Source organism: Staurois parvus, unplaced genomic scaffold (genome assembly GCF_062004578.1).
Source record: "Staurois parvus isolate SC_StPar_1 unplaced genomic scaffold, SC_StPar_1.0 ptg000011l, whole genome shotgun sequence".
Taxonomy (NCBI): domain Eukaryota; kingdom Metazoa; phylum Chordata; class Amphibia; order Anura; family Ranidae; genus Staurois; species Staurois parvus.
The window spans coordinates 22,256,475-22,276,574 of NW_028317807.1; the positions used below are offsets into that span (position 1 = coordinate 22,256,475).

General features: G+C 39.9%; 1 protein-coding gene across 3 annotated transcripts in view; it reads left to right on the forward strand.

Moving 5' to 3' along the window:
* The window catches only part of VPS8 (VPS8 subunit of CORVET complex), a 300,342-nt gene that overhangs the window by 200,284 nt on the left and 79,958 nt on the right, over positions 1-20,100 (forward strand). For all 3 annotated transcript variants that reach the window (XM_089671617.1, XM_089671621.1, XM_089671618.1), the window contains exon 44: positions 16,877-17,045. In XM_089671617.1, the coding sequence (XP_089527743.1) occupies positions 16,877-17,045 (169 nt within the window). The remainder of the gene's footprint in view (positions 1-16,876; positions 17,046-20,100) is intronic.

Sequence of the window (20,100 nt, forward strand, 5' to 3'; positions counted from 1 at the left end):
GGAATTTCTCTCTTGTGTTGTGATTTACGTGAATTAGATTTGGCAATTTGTTTAGCTTTTATGCTTGTATTGTTGTGACTCAGCTCAATTCAGATGAAAAAGTCCCAGAGGCATTTCAATAGCATTTCAGGCAGAAAGAGCAGCTTAGAGGAAATGTCACTGCTTTTAACGTCACTTGTCCTTGTAACTTTTCACTACTGACCTTATCTACCTGTGCCTTGGGGTGCAGAATTAAATCATAAGCTTGTGAAGTTCATTTATAGTGTTTTTATTAGAAGTGATTGGAGTCATGCAGGATGCTGCGTTTCTGTTCTGCATATATGCGGTATACGTTTTTGGTGCATGACTGGGCACAGAGACATGCTTCCTATTTAGGCATATATTAGGGCTTCTGCCTGACTGCTACTTTACTGACCTTGCCACCAACATTGTACTTGAAGTCAATACTAATAAAGGGAAAAATACATTTAAAAAATGCAATTACAACTTTATATTACTACCCTTGGTCTCTCTAATATGCAACCTTATAGTGATTTAAAAAACTCAGTGGTTTTATTTTATTGTTTGTTTTTGTTTTGTTTTTTTAATAACAAACATGTTATACTTGCCTGCTCTGTGTAATGGTTTTGCACAGAGCAGCCCTGATCTTCCTCTTCTCTAGTCTCCCACCAGTGCTCCTGGCTCCTCCCCCCTGCTGAGTGCCCCCAGAGCAAACTGCTTGCTTTGGGGGCACACGTTAATGCTTGCTCCCGAGCCCTGCCCCCCCCCACTCGCTCCTCGCTAGCTGTGATTGACAGAAGTGGGAACCAATGGCTCCTGCTGTTGTGTTGCAGCTAATGAGGAGAGAGAGACCCAGGAGCACTGTCCCGTGCACAGTGCTGGATTGGGCTTAGGTAATTACTAAAGGGGGCTGTGGGGAGAACAGCACACAGAAGGTTTTTATTTTCATGCATAGAATGCATGAAATTAGAAAACCTTCAGCCTTTACAACCACTTTAAAAGTATTTAAAGTCTAACTCCAAGCAAATATAAGACACAAGTTAATGCAGCGTTGCAATAATTAATAGATCATTAAAGTTATTTTTGAATATGTAACACAATTTAAAAACATGAATGTCAAAAGATAAACTAAAATTGTCCTCATGCCTTTGTAGTTTTCCCACAGGTTGTACGTACACCAGTAGTGTCTGCCTTTTGTATATTTTTTAAAAAGTTATGTAGCATCTATTTAGAAATATTCTATTTGGCAGTTCTTGTGCTAGACCGTTTCATGAGAATCGATTTATGAATGTTGAATCAATTACAGTTGTCAGCACAAAATAATCTATACAGAATACATTTCACATGGATATGCTTCACGACGACTTAGTAGAGGCTTAACAACTTCATGAAAGCTCTATATATCTATATCATATATTCAGACTTTTTAGCTGACCAATGAGAACATGCTTGGCATGTTCCACTTATAAGTCAAACAGAAATTAACAAAATAAATTTGATAAATCTGGACCTACTACTGTGTGTTCATGTTTTATGAAAATCCACATGTATCTATCACATAGCTTCACCGTCATAGGCGCTATCAGGTAAATTACATGTTTTATTGATTTGTTTTCTTTTTTGGTGAAAAGACATTGTCACAAACTGCAGGTAGAAAATCTACAGAATACTTATTTATTTACATTTTAATGCATAATATCTATTTATTTGATTTATCATTGGCACACACTTATAGGCAGCACAATAAAAAGACAGGCTCAGGTGCAGTACCCATTAATAACAGAAATTAAAAGCTCAAACATATTGCACTTACAAACAATAACTTGTGCATGACATGTGATCCCAAACACATCGCCGATATACAAGACAACCCGGTCCTCTCACAATCTCCGGGGTAAAGCTCTTGTGACAGTGTGGATGGGATGGTGTACCCATACTACTTCCAAGCATCCTCCTCTCTCCCCTCCACATACACTGACAGGTCTCCATGACAAAAACACTTCTGGCAGCCGGAAAACCGGTGTCACCCTCTCTAGCATTTGGGATGAGGGGCAGGATGCTGATTAAGTGACAGTGCCATTGCTATGATGATGCGTTTCAGAGGGCGTGGCCTTCTTTATCAAGTCAATCCAACACTCAATAAGCTGTCTTAAGTAGCCAACCTGGGTCTTCCGGGAAATTAACCCCAAATTAACTCCCAATGGGCTGGGCTGATGCTGGATTTGGGTGTCTACTAGTAACTCACAGACCTAGAACTGCTTATCTTACAGTATATGTCTCTACTATCATTAAATAGCAGCTAAAAACAGTTGCATGTACACAATTGGCATCTGTTACATTATATACACTATTTTCCATAATAAGACCAATGATGTGAATTATTTAAAAGCACAAGATAAAAAAGACAAAATTAAAAAATTAGAAAATCAAAGAGATGGAGATTATACGATATTGGAAGTAACTGATATAAAAAGGGGGAAGGGAAAGGAAAAGGGGGAATGAATTAAAGCTTCAAAGATATCTCAGGGGATACAAGAGGCTACCTAAAGAATGGTACCGATTTTCAATTCCTCGTTGAGTCGCCCTGAAGCCATAGTATCTAAGATGAAAATCCAAAATGTCTCCCTTTGACATAATTTAGCAAACTTCTATACTTCTGGCAACTGCATGGAAATAGCCTCAATTCCAAACAGTTGTAACCCGAAGGTATCCTCATTATGATGATTTCTAAAATGACGAGGTTTCTCAATGAGTCTCCAGTACTCAAACCTGGCACACATGGTACAAATTGTACGGCCTACGTAGTATAGCCCACATGGGCACCTCAGACCATATACTACAAATTGGGTATTACACGTTATGAATTGATTAATTTCTACCAGCAAATGTTTTTGTCTATGCGTTATGAAAGCACAGGCTTTGCATTTAATTTCAATACTTCGTTATTGAAGAATTTGCAAATATACAGAAACACAGCACCTCTACAACTGCAGAGGAGAAATATAGAAAAAAAAGAAGGAAGAAAAATATATAGAAAATAGGATTAGCCTCACAGGACATTTTTGTATTAATACATCTACAGATGATAGGGCGGCTTTAGCTATCTATAAATAGACACAAATAGTATTACATCAGTTCAAGAGCTGGTGCAGGGTGTATCCGTAGTTTTATTATTCAAGTACCAGATCTTCCAATATGTCCAAGCATTATCAAAGGATTGTAGTGTGTCTAATCTAGAAGCTAACAGTTTTCCAAAAGAGTATATGAACTAGGTTATAGAGATTACTTCTGACAACTTGGGTGCCTGTTCTTCCCTCCAGTGCCTAGTGATAGTCAAACGAGCAGCTAGTAAAATGCAGGTAATCACTTTGCGGTATATAACAGGAAATTCATCTCCTCTTAGGCTTGAGATTGCTAAATAAGGTTTGGGGTTAGTCAGGACTCCTGTGACACTGGAGAGGAGTCGGAACACGCTTCGCCAAAAGCTCTGTAGATTTTTGCATGTCCAAAAGATGTGGAATAAATTAGCCACTTGGCTGCAGCCTCTCCCAACAGAGGGGAGAACCTCCTGGTGTAAAATGAACTATACTATATGGAGTAACGTACCATCTAGATATGATCTTTTGTGTAATTTCCCAATAGTTGACACAGTGGGATATAGCATAAGAATATCTGAATGCATGTACCTATTGTTTCGATGTATATGAATGTTGGAGATCTTTCTCCCACGCCATAATGGGGCCAGATTTGTGGAATGACAGTTTATTTTGAAGGAAGGTGTAGAAAAAGGCAATACCTTTGGCAGAGTGAGATGAGTTATTATAAAATTGCCATATTTTGGAGTCTATTTGTAGGGGTGGGGGGGGGGGTGAAGTCAGTAGGAACTGTTGAATACTAAATAGTTTAAAAATTACCAACAATGGAAGATTGTGTCCCTTTTGTATATCTCTTAAACTTTTAAGTTTGTCGTCCATATATAGATCTGTCACATTGCTTAACCCATAGTGAAACCAGTTGGTTAACGCAAAGTGAGGAAGGAAAACATTTAGAACATCAATGGGTATCATGATATCAGCAAAGGATAAAGTGGTTTTCTGATAATGACAAGCCTCCATGCCAGTAGCGAGGCTTTAACAGTAATAGGCATCTTATCTAATGGTAATGGAGACCAAGTATCTCCTATTAGTAGAAGTTATAAATTGTGAGTCGGAGTGGCTGCTGCTTCTATATCTACCCATAAATGTTCTGATGAAGGAAGAAACCAGTGTTTGATTTGTGCCATCAAAGTGGTTGGATAATAGTCTACTAACCCCATGCCTCCTACTGATTTATGTTTTATAAGTTGGGTATAAGAGCATCTAGCTCTCTTCTGCTTCCAGAGATATTTTTTAAAAATGGACATCAGGGAAGTTAGATAAGAGGTTTTGAGGGAGAGTCCTGAAGTAATATATATATTGTGGTAGGACTAACATTTTAAAGGCGGCTATCCTGCCTATCCATGATAGTTCAAAGCTTGATATGTGCTGAAGTTCAACGCTTATTTTATTTATAAGGGGTTTAAAGTTAGCCTCTGCTAGAGTGGTAATGGAAGATGTTAGGTAATACCTAGGTACGGTAGTCTGCCAGAGATCCAGGTATAAAGGAGAGCTTTTTCTAAAGCTGAATAGACCAAGGTGGGAATACCGAGGTTTAAAATAAGAGATTTGGAGAAATGTACTTTGTAATAGGAGATGGAGCTGAACTGTGAAAGAATGGAGTGTACTTGCGATAGTGACTATTGGGCCTTGAAAGCCAAATTTTTTCAGGACTTGTGTCATGTATCCCCAGTGGACTATCGAACGCCTTCTCTGCGTCAATAGATAAGAGTAGAGAGGGCGTTTGGGTGCGTTCAGCATAATCTATAATGTTGATTATTTCTCTTGTCGTGTGTAATGCTTGACGTCCCTTAGTGAAGCCCGTTTGATCAGATTGAACCAGAGACGGCATCATTTTCATCAGCCTAAGTGCCAATAATTTGGCATATATTTTGATATCCGAGTTCAATAGTGAATTTGGTCTAAAATTTGAAGGTGTGTTAGCATCTTTCCCAGGTTTGGGGAGTGTAACAATATATTCTCTGAGCATTTCTTGGGGGAAGGATACTTGTTGTGCAGCAGTGAACAGATTACGAAGATGAGAGGTTAAGTGTGAACCAAAGGTTTTGTAATATTCATTGGTAAACCTGTCTGGGCCAGGGGATTTCCCGGAAGGTAAAGTTTTAATAACCTAAAGGATTTCTGAAGTTGTAAAGGGGGCATTTAGTTGTTGTAAATGGGTTTCATTTAGATAAGGAAGTTTTTGCGGAGCTAAGAATTGTTCTGTTTTGCTTTCAGAAGGTTGTGGGGTGGTCTGATCATTTTTTAAATTGTAGGAGCTGTTGTAATGATCAGCAAATGCATCATCAATATGTTGGGGATTAAGTAATTTCTGAGTAGTAATGGGATGAAGTATGAATGGGATTTTATGCTTAATTCTTTGGGCCTTGAGTCTGTTTGCCAAAACACTTTCCTGCTTTATTATTATGTGAATAGTATTGAAGTTTTAGGAAATGAAGGCATTTGTCATGTTGATGTTATAGGAGTTCCCTAAGCTCCGTCCTAAGTTTGTGTAAGGAAGCAGAGGTAGTCAACGTGGGTTGAGTTTTATTTAGGGTTTCTAATGTCTGAATTTCTTTTAGGATAGTATTACATTTTGAATTGAGTAAACGTTTGGTATGTGCACAAAGTTGCAGAATCATGCCTTGCATGTAAGCTTTGCGGGCATTCCATAGTGTAAATACAGTAACGTCCCCAGTGCTGTTAAAAGCAAAGTAATCTAGAATGTGTTGGGACAATAATGCCTTGTTTTTAGGGTCTTGAATTGTGCTATTATTGCATCGCCACAATAAGAGAGGTGCGCTGGTATCCTTCTCCACTAGAGGCGTAACCAATGCCACGTGGTCAGACCACATAATTGTTGATATAGTAGAGGAGGATACCCGCTGTAGTAACCACTTATAAACTACACACAAATCAATACGTGAATAAGATTGATGACATGAAGAGAAGTAGGAATAGTCTCTTTCATTCGCATGTAAGCATCGCCAGGAATCAGACATCTTCGTTGTGGAGGATGGATTGTAGGTGAGGCACTCTTCCTTTAGGTTTAGAGGACATTTCTAATTGAGGGCTCACTGTAAGATTGAAATCACCGCACATCAGTAGGTTTCCATATTTTTCAGTGGAGATTATTCAAAATATTTTGTGAATGAATCGTAGTTGGCGGGCATTAGGAGCATATATATATTCGCTAAGGTGTAAGGTTTGTTGTTGATGTCTCAGTTCTTGATGGCTGTCATCACTCCTCTCTTCTTGGACGTAAACATGGACGTATATATGTGGGAGAGGTTTTTATAGCAGCACTTGGGAGCAGCTCCAGTCTGGAAATGTGTCACTTGGATGGCTGGGATATCCACTTGATGTAGTTTGGCTTCTTTCCAAAGAGAACAGAAACTATTTTAATCATCTTAGAAACAAGGGAAACAGAGAACTGTAGGTAGACTCACTTGAATGATTGGCACATGTAGCCTCAGCAGGAGAAAGTTTCTTAACATAGTCCAAAGTCCCATCACAGGATGAGGTCATCTGGATGTACGAAGTACCCATTGAATGTTTGCCTGCTAAATGCCTGAAAGAGGAGGCTAAAACAGAAGAATAGAGACAAATAACAGAAACTTGAAAATGTTTGTAGTAGGTAAATGCCTTCTTTCAGGGATGAGATGAGCGTAATGGGGCCCTTGTGGTGATGGTCAGTTTGGCTGGATATTTTCATTTGTATCCAATTGAATGATTTCTCAGGGCTTTGGTAAGATTGTTCAGGTTTTTGCGTTGTCACAATGTATGTGCAGATAAATCTTGGGAGTATTTGTAGGTGATTTGCATTGTCTGAGAGATTCTTTTTTTTTTGTATAACTCCTCTAAGATTTTTTCTTTGGCTTGATAAAAAAGAGGATTCTTAGTAAGACATCTCTTGGGACATGTGCAGGAAGAAATGTTGGTTTAGGAATCATATGCACTCTGTTTATGGTTAAGTCAGCAGGTGATAATGTAGGTACTGCGTTTTGGAAAACGTCGCGGATATCGGCAGTTGGGATGTCTGGACATTCTCTGGTATGCCGCAGATTTTCAAGTTATTTCATCTGGACCTGTCTTCCAGGTCAGCTATTTTATCTTTAATCCAAGCCAAATCATCTTCATGGGCATTTACTAAGGTGTTAAAGGATTGGACATATTCTCCAATTTTGTCTTCTACGTGTCCCAACCTGTCTCCCAAATCTTGGACTTCCGCTGTTACTTTATGAATACATGAGAATATATCTGTCTGGAGGGATGCTCTCAGCGTGGTTATCTCCATCGCAGGATCCTCATCACTGGTCTTGGAATCACGGCGAGGCCTGGATTTAACCGGGCTCCTTGTGGAAGGTGTGTGGGCACCTGAACCCCCTTCATCCTCTTGTGTGGGCGGCTGGTCTGCTCCGACTTCGTTCTCCCTGGGCCCTGCAGTCAGTAGAGGCCGCACAACGGATTGCGGGGAAAGTCTCCCACCGCCATCTTTGAGTAGACCTTTGTGGAGAAACCCAATAATTTTGCAGGTTGTGGGTGTTCTCTATAGCATAGCGGCATGGCCAGAGGCTCATCGGGGTCATGGGTGCCGGTCAAGGGCTGTGTGGAGGCTGTGGTTGCGCTGGCTTGTTGGTTAGTTCCTGTGTGAGCAGGAGCTTCAATCTCATGTGACCATCTTCTTTGGCAGTCGCCACGCCCTCCCCACAGTCTTTGCATTTAGACTTCTTGCATTTGTAGGAACCACAGATATCAAGAAAAGTGGGAATATTTCTAATCCTAGATGGTATCCTATTGACCCTACTGGGTGCTATACGACTTACATTAGTTGCCCTCCTGAAAACCACATTAGGTCTCTCAGATACAGCATTACTCAGAGTCCTGTAATAGGATGGGCCAATATTTCTTAAGGATGTTTTTTATCTTCCTGTGTTGGAAGTTGTTCCCAATGATAAATTTAGATGAAAAGTCTCTTGGCACTATGGTTGTATCCCGAGTGGTCAGATTATTTAAGTTTTTCTTGTACATCATTAATATGCTCCTTAATGTAGCCTTTCTCAATGAATTTCTTATACAAAATCTGTCCCTGTTGTAAATAATCTGAGGTACTCGTACAGTTTCACCTCAATCTGTTAAATTGGCTATAAGGTATACTGTTTCCAACTTGCCAAATGACAAGTTTCATGCAGTTTCCTTAAAGTGTGTTTTAGACACAATATTATAGTCCTGATCCTATTAGAGTACCAAATCCAGACTTTTGGGATCAGTAACATAAGTAAATTGAATATTGTACGGACTTCTATTACAGTATCCCACAAACTCTAGAATTGTATCTGGGGGTCCTTCCCAGATGATTAGCACATCATCAGTGTAACACCAATAAAATATAAGATGTTGGCCAAAAGGATTTCCACTCCAGATATATTTTTCTTCCCATAGGCCCATAAATAGATTTGTCTAGCACATCGCAAAGTGGGCGCCCATAGCTGTACCTGACCATTGCAATAAAAAAAAAATGTGTCGAGGAACTGAAAGTAATTGTGTTCCAATGCAAATCTAGTACAATTACTAATAAATTGGGTTTGATGGGGATGTAAATTATCCACAGTGAACAAAAAATTATTAAAAACTACTATACCAGTCTCACGGAGAAGCCATGTGTACAATGAGCACATGTGTAATGATAACCATACATAGTTGGGCGCCCATTCATATTGCTTCAACAGTTCTAAGACATGAGATGTAACTCTAATATAAGTAGGAAGGGCCGTAACCAGGGGCTGAAGGAAGTGGTCTACATATTGGGAAATCCCACTACATAGGCCTTCCTCACTAGCAATGATTGGTCTTCTAGATGGACGGGAGACACTTTTGTGTACCTTTGGCATATGATAGAAGTAGGGTGTCTTGTAATATTGTCTCATCAAAAAACCCTTTTCAGTTTTATTTATGACACGCTGTTTATAAGCATCTTCTTTCATGAGATGTAGTTCTGATTTAAATGTGGACAAAGTATCCCCCCGGAGCTTGAGGTAGGTATTATTGTCAGACAATAATCTGCAGGCTTCATTGGTGTAATTGCTCCTATCCTGAATTACCACTCCGCACCCTTATCTGTTGTTCTGACTATAATATCCTTATTCTTCTCCAATCTCTCCAATGCTACTTTTTCTGCTGGACTTAAATTATAGGATCGCATACCTTTAGCGTTATTACACATTTTCACAAAGTCTGTATATACCTGTCTGTAGAAAGTTTTGATGTAATCACTCTTAGCATGGTGCAGATAGAATACTGATTTAGGTCTAAAAGGTGTATGGATGAACGGATTCCCAAAGGGGGTGGAGAACATATCTCCTGCATCACATGTCTGACCCTCTTGATATAGCTCTTCTAAAATGTCTAATATTTCATAGTCATCAATATTGTCTATTTTTTTAAGTTCTGGAGTGAGATTATAGCTACAATGGAAATCTTGTGGATGTTCTGGGAGTGACCGAGTGCTATTGCCAATATTTATAATGTTTTTCTTAGTGATATTTTAGTTAGATAATAGTGTTTAACCGTTATCTCTGATGAACCTATTAAGATCTTTAAGTAGCTGAAATAAATTGGCTCTACAGTTAAGCGAAAAGTCCTTTTTGAAGGAGACTTGTCTTTCCCCCAGATAATGCATATGATGATTGAATATATTTATGGTAGAACTGAACTCTCGTTTCCCTCTTTTCTCTTCTATTTTTTCATCCTCCTTTTGGTCCTCTATAGCCATGTTTCTCAATTAATGAGTCACGAACAGGGGCAGACTGAACCACTGTGTAAGTGCCCCCTAGGCCTCTCTAATACCCCAATAAAATGTCCGGTGCCCTGACGACATAGCTTAATAAAAACCGTCAGCCGCACTAATATAAATGTTATGATGACTGGGACCGTAGCTACAACAGACCTTAATGTTTGTATTATTGCGGCCAGCTGGGCCCATTATGGTGGTGTGCACGGTGCACTTTCAAAGCAGTTCCTCGGCCGACTCGCTCATTCCTCATTCTTCCGCAGCTCTGGGAGGAATTGACTACTTATCCTTCCAGCCAGCTGCGCAGGAGGGAATAAAAGCACCACTGGACACCAGAGAATGACTCTGCTAGGTACTTTTTCTGGGTTGTGGATGGGTGATGGAGAGCGCATTTTGAAAGGAGTGAGAGAAAACAGAAAAGCGATGGTGATTGGGAGGGGAGTTGGATATGTGGATGAAAGGGGAGGACTAAAGGAAACATCGAGAGGAGAGGGCATGAAAAGGGGGTCAAGGTTAGTATTAAGTAGGGTGTAAAAGGGGTGAAGAAGGGGGGCATGAAAGGGTGGACTTAAGCACGGCATGGAAGAGGGGATTGAATGACTGCATAAAATGGGGGGGGGGGGGTACTGAAAACCCTCATACAAATATTGCTCAGCTTAATGGGCTATTAGTGTGAGGTAGAGGGAACATTGCTTAAAGTTACGGAGTATTGGTGGATTTTTGTTATTTTATGTATGCTTAAAATAATTATTTTTAAAATTATAATATTTTATACCTCAGACGGCTTGAACAAATAGGTAAGGTCTAGCTTTTGTAAAAGTTACCTGTAAAATTACAAGTCAGGCTGTACATATGAAAATCCTAATACGGGGGGGGGGCGTGGCCGGCTGCCGATGGGGATGGCCACTTAATGTAGGAGCTCTGGGGCCCGCCCGCAATCACTGCGGCTCATAGCGACGAGGGACAAGGTAGTGTGACCCTTCCTTACCTGGCACCTACCCGAACAGTATGGGAATCGATCCCTGCATATGGGGAAGAGGAAGATCAAAGAGGCGCCCTGCAAACTAATGGTGTTCTTTACTCCGATGGGCGGCCCCACCTCCTCCCAAGATGGTGCCAGTCCCAGCACCTCTCCTTCTCTACAGCCATATATGGAAGAAGAGAGTCCTTGTTCCCACTCTCAGCAGTCTCAGCCTCTTAGCCCTGTACAATCTGAAGGAACTACACCTGCCAGCAGCCCTCAAAAGGCAAAACAGCGTTGCTCTTCTGATCCACAGCTGCCTGGTGAGCACATTAATGATTCCTTTTCTCATAATCATACCAGTGCGTTTGTTGAGCATTTGGAAGATTACCCTGCTGAAAATCTGCCTTTGACCGCTTCTGTTATGAAAGATATGCTTGTCACTCTTAGTGGAAACTAAAATGGGCGAGTTTGCGACTGCCCACAACAAATTAGTGGACACACACAATGACGCAGAAGAGGAATTGAAGGCGCTAAAATAAAAAATGGCAGATCTGGAAGATCGCTCATGTAGAAATAATGTTAAATTCAGGGGGGTCAGCGAAACAGTTCCCGACGCAGATCTTAGAAGGTATATTCAGCAATTGATTACAGCTTTGCTGCCTAGTATGTCTGAGAGGGATGTAATTGTGGACAGAGCGCACAGACTGCCGAAACCTTCCTTTCTTACTGACCATGTCCCCAGGGACAGGGACGTCATTGCTAGAATCCACTTCTACCATGTGAAGGAGTCACAGTTGGTGGGCGTGTCTGCTTGTGGGTCCTGGAATTTACCCCCAACCTGTTGAAGTGATTTGGTTCACCTGCTCTTACTTAATGTGTGTTCTTTATTTAGTTTTTTTTCCCAATTTTCTCTCTTTTCTATTATTTCTGATTTTTCTAACAGAGTATTTGCAATTGCTTTATCTCAGGAATTCTCATGGGGCACTGAACTGTCTCTGATGATGGGGTTGTCTGTGCATCTGCTCCAGGGAGAGCTGGTTATTGTGAGTGGTTTCATACATGCAAACATTGCTGTGCTGCTAATATTTTTTGGCCCACTAGATGGCGCCTATGTACTATCTATTTGGTATACTTTAAAATGGTACTGAATGTTGTATCTATTAATGCTCATGGACTTAAAAACCCGTACAAACGTGGCATGTTATGGAAGGAGGCAAAGAACCTCCGTGGGGACATTATCTGTGTGCAAGAAACCCACTTCTTAGCTCTTAAAGCCCCCCCGCTGTTCCCATAAATTGTTTCCCCACATGTTTACAGCTAATGCCCCTCAGAAAAAATGTGGTGTCCTGATTGCCATAAAACAGTCCATAGCGTTCTCTCTTCTCTCTGGAGAGAGACCGGAAGGGTAGGTTCTTAATAATGGTGTGCGAACTTAATAACATTCCTTATACGATTATGAACCTATATGCCCCTAACACTAACCAAATTTTGTTTTTCAGCTCACTGAGGAAAAAGGTTGCAAAAATTCAGAAAGGTTATTTACTTTACTGTGGTGACTTTAATGCTATTGTCCATAAATCCTTGGATGTTACGGGGCAGTCTTGGGGGATACGGTGTTCAATGGCGTCGACCCTTCGGGAGTCCAATCTCTATGATCCTTGGAGGCGTCTCCATGATTCAGAGAAAGGACTTCACAAACTACTCATCCCCGCATAAATCCTACTCGAGAATCTATTATATCCTGACCGATTTACAACTTCTTCAGAATGTGACCAAAGCAACCATCCATCCTATGACGTGGTCAGACCAAGCGCCCATATCCCTCAGCATTAACGAGAATTTTCACCAGTATTCCTGTGGCGCAATGATGCTTCTATGTTCAATCCTAGTAGTCGCTCACATATTTCTAAATCATTGCAGGAGTATTTTACTATGAATGCATCCTCAGTAACGGATATATTTAACGTGTGGTGTGCACATAAGGCCGTTTGCCGAGGTGTGCTACTCCAGTTAGCTTCCAGGGAGAAAAAACGTAGACAAAGTGCTATGGTTGACATCCTATCTAAGATCGCTTGTTTGGAATCCCAACACAAACAGAGTTTGTCTGATAAGGTATTACAGGCTTTACAGTCTCATAGATTAGCTCTTAGGGAACTTCTCTTGGTCCAGCATGAAAAATACCTTAGAAGGGCCCAAACTAATTATTACACCCAGGGTAATAAGGCCAGTAGATTACTGGCCTCCTACATCAACACTAAACAGGCAAAAGCCAAAATCCCTTCACTTATACAGTAGATCCCATATCGCTGAAAAAGGTCTTCCAGCCTAACAAAATTGCGTAGGCATTTCGGGCCTACTATGCTCAATTGTATAATCTCCAAGATGATCCCAACACGCATCAGCCTACCCCTACTCTTATTGAGAGTTTTTTTGAGGGTCACTCTCTGCCTCGACTGGAAGTTGGAGATTTTGAACCAACCTATATCAGATTATGAGGTGAGAGCCGCCATTAAAGTGTTACCAAAGGGGAAATCGCCTGGGGCGCACTGGTTCAGGGCAGAATACTATAAGGAATTTCAAGACATCTTCTTGCCCCACCTTAAAAGAGTGCTCCTGAAGGCTGCCGGTACGGCGGCCTTTCCCCCTGAGATGTTGAAAGCAATTATAGTTACTTTACCCAAACCAGGCAAATCCCCAGATTGTCCTCAACGCTTTTGCCCCATATCCTTACTTAATACGGATCTTAAATTCTATGCTAAAATCCGTGCCACTAGATTGTTAACGGTGACTCCTTCTCTTCTCCAATCAGATCAAGTAGGTTTCGTTAAAGGTAGGCAGGCAGCGGATGGCACACGTAGAGTGCTTAATTTGTTACGGATTGCTGAACTCCGTAACTCACAGATTGTATTTCTGGCTTTGGATGCCGAAAACATATTCGACAGAGTTCATTGGCAATATCTTGACTCTAGTCTTGGAAACTTTGGTATGCATGGGTACATTAGATCAGCTATTACAGGGCTATATACTGTGACCACAGCACTAGTTTTTACATCCAATGTTCTGTGGGAACCTTTTTCAATTACATATCGGACTAGACAGGGATGTCCTCTTTCTCCTATCATTTTCTCATTAGTGATGGAACCCTTGGCGACCTCAATTAGACTGAATCCCTCGATTTCTGGTATAATGACTGCACACATGTCCCACAAGATCAGTCTATTTGCGGATGATGTCATTCTTACCGTATCGGACCCTTTGACTTCCCTGACAGCAATTTCCTGGATACATTTAGCATGGTTTCTTACTATAAACTCAATATTAATAAATCTTGTGCGCTTCCTATAGGTATTTCAAAGAAATTTTTGCAGGGCCTTAAGGATAAGTTCCTGTACAGCTGGTCCACTAAAAGTCTAGACTACTTGGGCATTCGTGTGTCCTTTCCCTCTTCCAACATGTTTAAAGATAATCACGAGTCATTATTTGAGGCACTTTTAAAGGAGTTGTTGGCAGCTGGAAAAACTGAACTCTCCTGGTTGGGTAGATTAGTGGCCTTTAAGATGTTGATCCTGCCTAAACTTTTATACTTTTTCAGGACGATTCCGATCCTCATTCCCCATTCCTACTTTAATAAATTAGATATTGCATTGAAAAAATATCCATGCTCTCGTTAAACATAAATCTAAGGGGGGTGTAGGTCTCCCTCTACTATCCAACTATTACTACGCGGCATTACTGGATCAACTCCAACACTGGTTCATCCACTCGGATAAGTTATGGGTACAAATAGAGACCAGTACAGTCCCGGCTCAGGACCTCCAGGCATTAATACTTGCAAAATTTATCTCCCCGAAGTTAATATGTACCTATCTTCCTTCAATCTCGGCTACCTTGGATGCCTGGCTAACAGGTTTATCTAAATCTACTCTCGCTATCCCTAAAATAAGGCTGGACATACCACTGGCAACTTATGACCACATCATTCCCAATCTTAATACGAAGCCTTTTGAGAGATGCAGGCTTTTTTAATTTCTCGGATATCCCTACTCTGTACTCCAGGGGAAGCCTTTATCTATACCTTCAAATCCAGGCTTATCTTGGTTCCACTCTCGATGCATGGGTGGAGGTGGACTCAAAGATCAGGCAAGCTCTGACGAACCCGTTGGGACTGAAAAAGGGTATATCGTGGTTCTACAGATTTTTGCAAATGATCCAGATCATTCTGTATTAACGTGTGGAAAAATGGGAATGGGATCTGAATAGATCTTTTACTCCAGAGGAGTGGCGGGCAGCTTGGTCCTGTAATATAAGTTTCGAAGTATACTAATCATTGGGACAGCTCCCTAAAAATCCTATACTGCAGTTATCTTACCCCATTTAAACTTTCAAAAATTTATTCTGATTCATCATCTTCATGTTGGAGGAATTGTGGTGGTATTAGAACTTTACTACATGTATTGTGAGATTGTGGGTGCATCTGGAGTTTTTGGAAAGATGTGTTTCATTTGATTTCTCGAGTGTCCAGAGTATATACAAATCCCAATCCCCATTTGGCGTTATTAAATCTTACGTTGAATTTATTTCCAGTCCAATCCCGCACAGTGGTCGCTCAGATCCTAATTGCTGCCCGATTAACTCTTACTAAAGCATGGAAATCCACTATATCTCCTTCAGTTTCGGAGGTTATCCATAGAGTACATTCTCATTACCTGTATTAAAGGTCCTATGCAATTTCAAATCATACTCTACAGGTTTTTGATACTAGATGGTTTTGTTGTAATATTCTGTTCAAGCTCTCTGACCTTTGATAATAATGGATGTTATAAGATATATATTGCTAATAGATGCACTCTGTGGGACTCTTTCTCTTTTTCTTTATGGAGTTACAGCTTTCTTGCTACCCCATCTTCTCTCTTCTTTCTTCTTTGTCCAAGTTCTTTTGGATTGTTTTCTCCCTGTATACTCTTTACTTTTTTTATGTTTAATTTGTGTTTTGTTGGGCAACAACCGTGCATTGTTCCGTTGTTGGCGTAGTATCCACATAATATTTTCTATCTTTTTGCATTAAATATGCTGTGTCTTTCCGGAATAGTTTTTGACATGTATGTGATTGTATTTCTGCTAATGTCACGGCCATTCATTCTTTGTTATTATCTTTGAAAAAAACTTTAATAAAAACAAATTGAAAGAAAATCCTAATACAACGTAATTAATGAAGTCTTCTTCAGGGTTAATTTCTGTACCTTCTGTATATATGTATGTACATTATAAGAAGTGCAGCACTAATAATGTGATAAGATAAAATGGTAAATCGAGTTCATAAAAGATGTATAGGATCCTTCTTTATAATAAAAAAATCTGTGTCTGGAAACAGTGGTATAAATGCGCACTCACCAGAAGTGCATAGGAAATGCGCACTCACCAGAAGCGCATATGAAATGCAATTCTGGTGAGTGCGCATTTATACCACTGTTATAAAGAAGGCACAGATATTTTATCATAAAGAAGAATCCTATACATCTTTTATGAACTTTAATTTATGAATTTTATGAACTCGATTTACCATTTTATCTTATCACATTATTAGCACTGCACTTCTTATGCTTACAGTTTTACTAAGGTTTTTTTGGTTACCTTTTCGTGCTACAGCTGCTTTGCCAAGAGCGCTAACTTTACCCTATCTTATACATGTATGTAAATCATGCTTATATTGTCTGTGTCTACCGATTTTAATGTACAGTTGATTTGTAATTGAATATGATCCAAATAATAATAGCAAGTGGTGCATTCCCATCTCAGACTGGATTCTATATTACTCATATGCATATTATTGCTGTAAAAAAGAATGAAAGAGTTTCTTTTGTCCTAGCTAGTCAAATTATTTCTTGATTTCTAAATTCTTTATACAAGTCCTTTGTAAGTCAATGAGTGACTTTTGCAGTTACCAGACTTTTAGAAATGTACTAATTAGAAGCTGTTTATGTCCCGCAGCTGTGGACATGTATACCACTCCCTCTGCCTGATGGGAAAGCATTGTAAAGTAGAAGCTGGTGAACAGAGTCACTGGATCTGTTACCGATGTCATTCAAGTAGTAAAGGTCGGACGGGTTGCCAGTCGGTGGCTGAAATGAAAAGAGGGAGAACAGCATCTTTAGTCCAGGTAAGAAACTGTTTTAAGTATCTGTTTGCCTATATACTAATAGCTAGGTAATTAGCACATGTGCTTGTAGCTTTAAGTTCTGGATTCTAATTCCACCCGGGAGACATCACCAGCATGGATTTTTTATATTATGCGTTTGTATGTTATGTTCTTCCGTCTTCTGGATGTATTGGTTGCTGTTCAGAATCCAAAAATTTTGTTTGGTAGTTTTGTTGTCCATTAGTGTGTATAAGCATATGGTGCAGACATTGAAATATGAGTTCATGATGCAGGGAATGATTTTACATACTTGTTAAAACACCAAGTAAAATGTTGGCATTATATAATCCCAATTTTTTTATTTTTTTTTAAATTTTTCTGACTTGGTCTACAGAATAAAAGAGACATACATTCCACCCTGAAGAGACTTTGCACAGTTTGTTCTACTAGATCAGTGGTCTCCAAACATTCTAAACCAATGGCCACTTTACTGTTTTTCATACTTTAGGGGGGCTGGACTTTGGATATTGGGAGCACATAATGCCTCAAACTTGGTGGTCAGTGGGAGTAAACAATTAAATAGCATCCCTATTGTTAGGTGGAGGAGGAATAGTTCCCAGTCATTGGGAGGAATAGTTCCCCATAATTGATGTCAGTGGGAGAAATAGTGTCCCATTGTTGGTGTCAGTGGCAGAAATAGTGCCCCAAAGTTGGTGTCAGTGGGAGAAGTAGTGCCCCATTTTTGGTGTCAGTGGGAGAAATAGTGTCCCATCTTTGGTGTCAGTGAGAGAAATATTGTCCCATCTTTGGTGTCAGTGGGAAGAATAGTGCCCCATCACTGGTGTTTGAGGAAAAATGTGTTCTCTATCATTGGCATTAGTAGGAGGAATAATACCCCATTCTTGATGTCAGAGGGAGGAATAGTGTCAAGGGCCAGATAAAGACAAGCAAGGGTCGCAATTTGGAGACCACTGTACTAGATTAAAGTGTGTCTAAAGCCAATATTTTTTTTTTCCTGTTTTGGAAAACACATACCCTGAACAAAATTCAGCAATTAAGTTTAAAATTCTCTCTAGATGGTATCTAGTTCCAATGAGAGTTCCTAAATTTTGTTTGGGGTACTTCCCAATATATTTCTGGGGATGTCTTTATGCACATTTGGTGGCACTGTCTTGCTTTAAGTTTAGCTAAAATTAAAAACATAAAAAGCATAACTTATAGTTAGCATAAAAATATATGTAATTTAAAAAACATTTTAAATTACATATATTTCTTATTGTGTAGATCTTCCACCCTTTGGATCCACATTGAAATATTTTCATCTTATTTTTATGTATTTATTTTATCCAGTGTGCTGTACTCCTTTTCCTGATAAAGTGGCCGCTAAAGAGCCACAAAACCCATTGATAGTGTTTTAACTTTATATGATCAATAAATTCCGACCTTCTTGAGGAATCACCGTTTTATTGAATGGGTGCCTTTGCTGACCACACAGTGGTTCCATTTTTGGGCCTTATCCTTTGTACCATGGATAGAGGGAAAGCCTTCCAATAAGGATACTTGTTTTAATGACAACTAAAGGAGGGTTTACCTTTCTCAGAGAAATTGTTTCACTTCCTCTTGTGTCTACAGGGCAGGGAGTGAAGGGAAATGTCCCCAATTGGACATTGTTGACAGCAAAAAAAAAAATCTCAAGCGTTTTATCCATTGCCTTCCCTATTCAAAATGTAAAAACATGATTTTAGATATGCTTTAAAGCAGGGATCTTCAAACTTTCTAAAGAAAGGGGCAGTTTAGTGACCTTTAGACTTTGGGGGGGGGGCATACTGTGCTCAGTGGGAGTAAACAATGCATAATCTTGGATATTAGGTGGAGAAATAGTTGGTGTCAGTGGAAGGAATAGTGCTCCATTTTTGTTGTCAATGGAAGGAACTATGCCCCATCATTGGTGTCAGTGGAAAGAATAATGCCCCATTGTTGGTGTCAGAAATGATGCCCCATTATTGGTGTCTGTGGCAGGAATAATGCCTCAAGGGCCGGATAAAGGCAAGCGGAGTTTGGAGACTACTGCTTTAACGCATAATTCTGCCTTATAGTCCGTTTTAAAGGATAAGTTAACTTTTTAGAAAAAAAAAGAATTACCCTTTTTGTTTTTGTTTTTTTGGAGCCTGGAAAGCATTGCAATTTATTACTGAAGCCATGTAGGAAAACTGTCAGTGTATCTGTGTGTCTGTACATCCCGTATGGACAAGTAGATACAGTCTGACAGGAAGACTCAATGAACTACCACAGCACTCAATAGGGAGCGCTGTCACAGGGAGTGCTGAGATCAGGGAGCTCCTGCAGGATCAGGAACATGTTGCATGTTCCACTCTAAAAATGGGTAATACATGTAACTTGTTCCCAAAGGTGAACTTTAAGAACACATTTAGCTTAATGAAAATTGAGTCATTATATCTTTACTATTTTAATGCTTTTGCTTATATTCTTGAGCAATTTGAACTCCAGATAGTACAGAAATGTATAAGGATTTCATTTATTTATGAAAGTCTCCACAACGGGGCAGATAGAGAGGCAGTTAGTATTCATGGAATTTTTTTTTAAACTGACAGTTGGACACACGGAGGCCAAAATGACATGTTACCATTTTGGGGGTTTACTGGCTAGAAAGTCATCTGTATTTAAAAAAAATTCTCCTCCATGATACCAATAACTTCCCTTCTGATAATGTTCTTCAGAATATACATATTCTTCCAAAATGTTATTGAAGAGATGTTCTAGGTAACCTATGCAGTTTTCTACAGAGAGCAGTTGACATGAGGGTTGGGGGGAGGGGTTAGGAGACACTTCTCTCTTCTCCATGTATTCAGAATGAATATTAGTTGTAGTGTAGGTGCGGTCACTGTGACCTCACATGCATCAATTTAAACTGGGCATGCATGTCAGCACAGTCACCTGATCCCTTTGACAATGTCTATTGAGACCGAAACTTTTGTCGTTGCTGGGCGGAGTTTGTGCTGACGTCACCCCTGCCTGTCTGGAGCCAGCACCAGCGGCTTTTATGACTTACATGCTC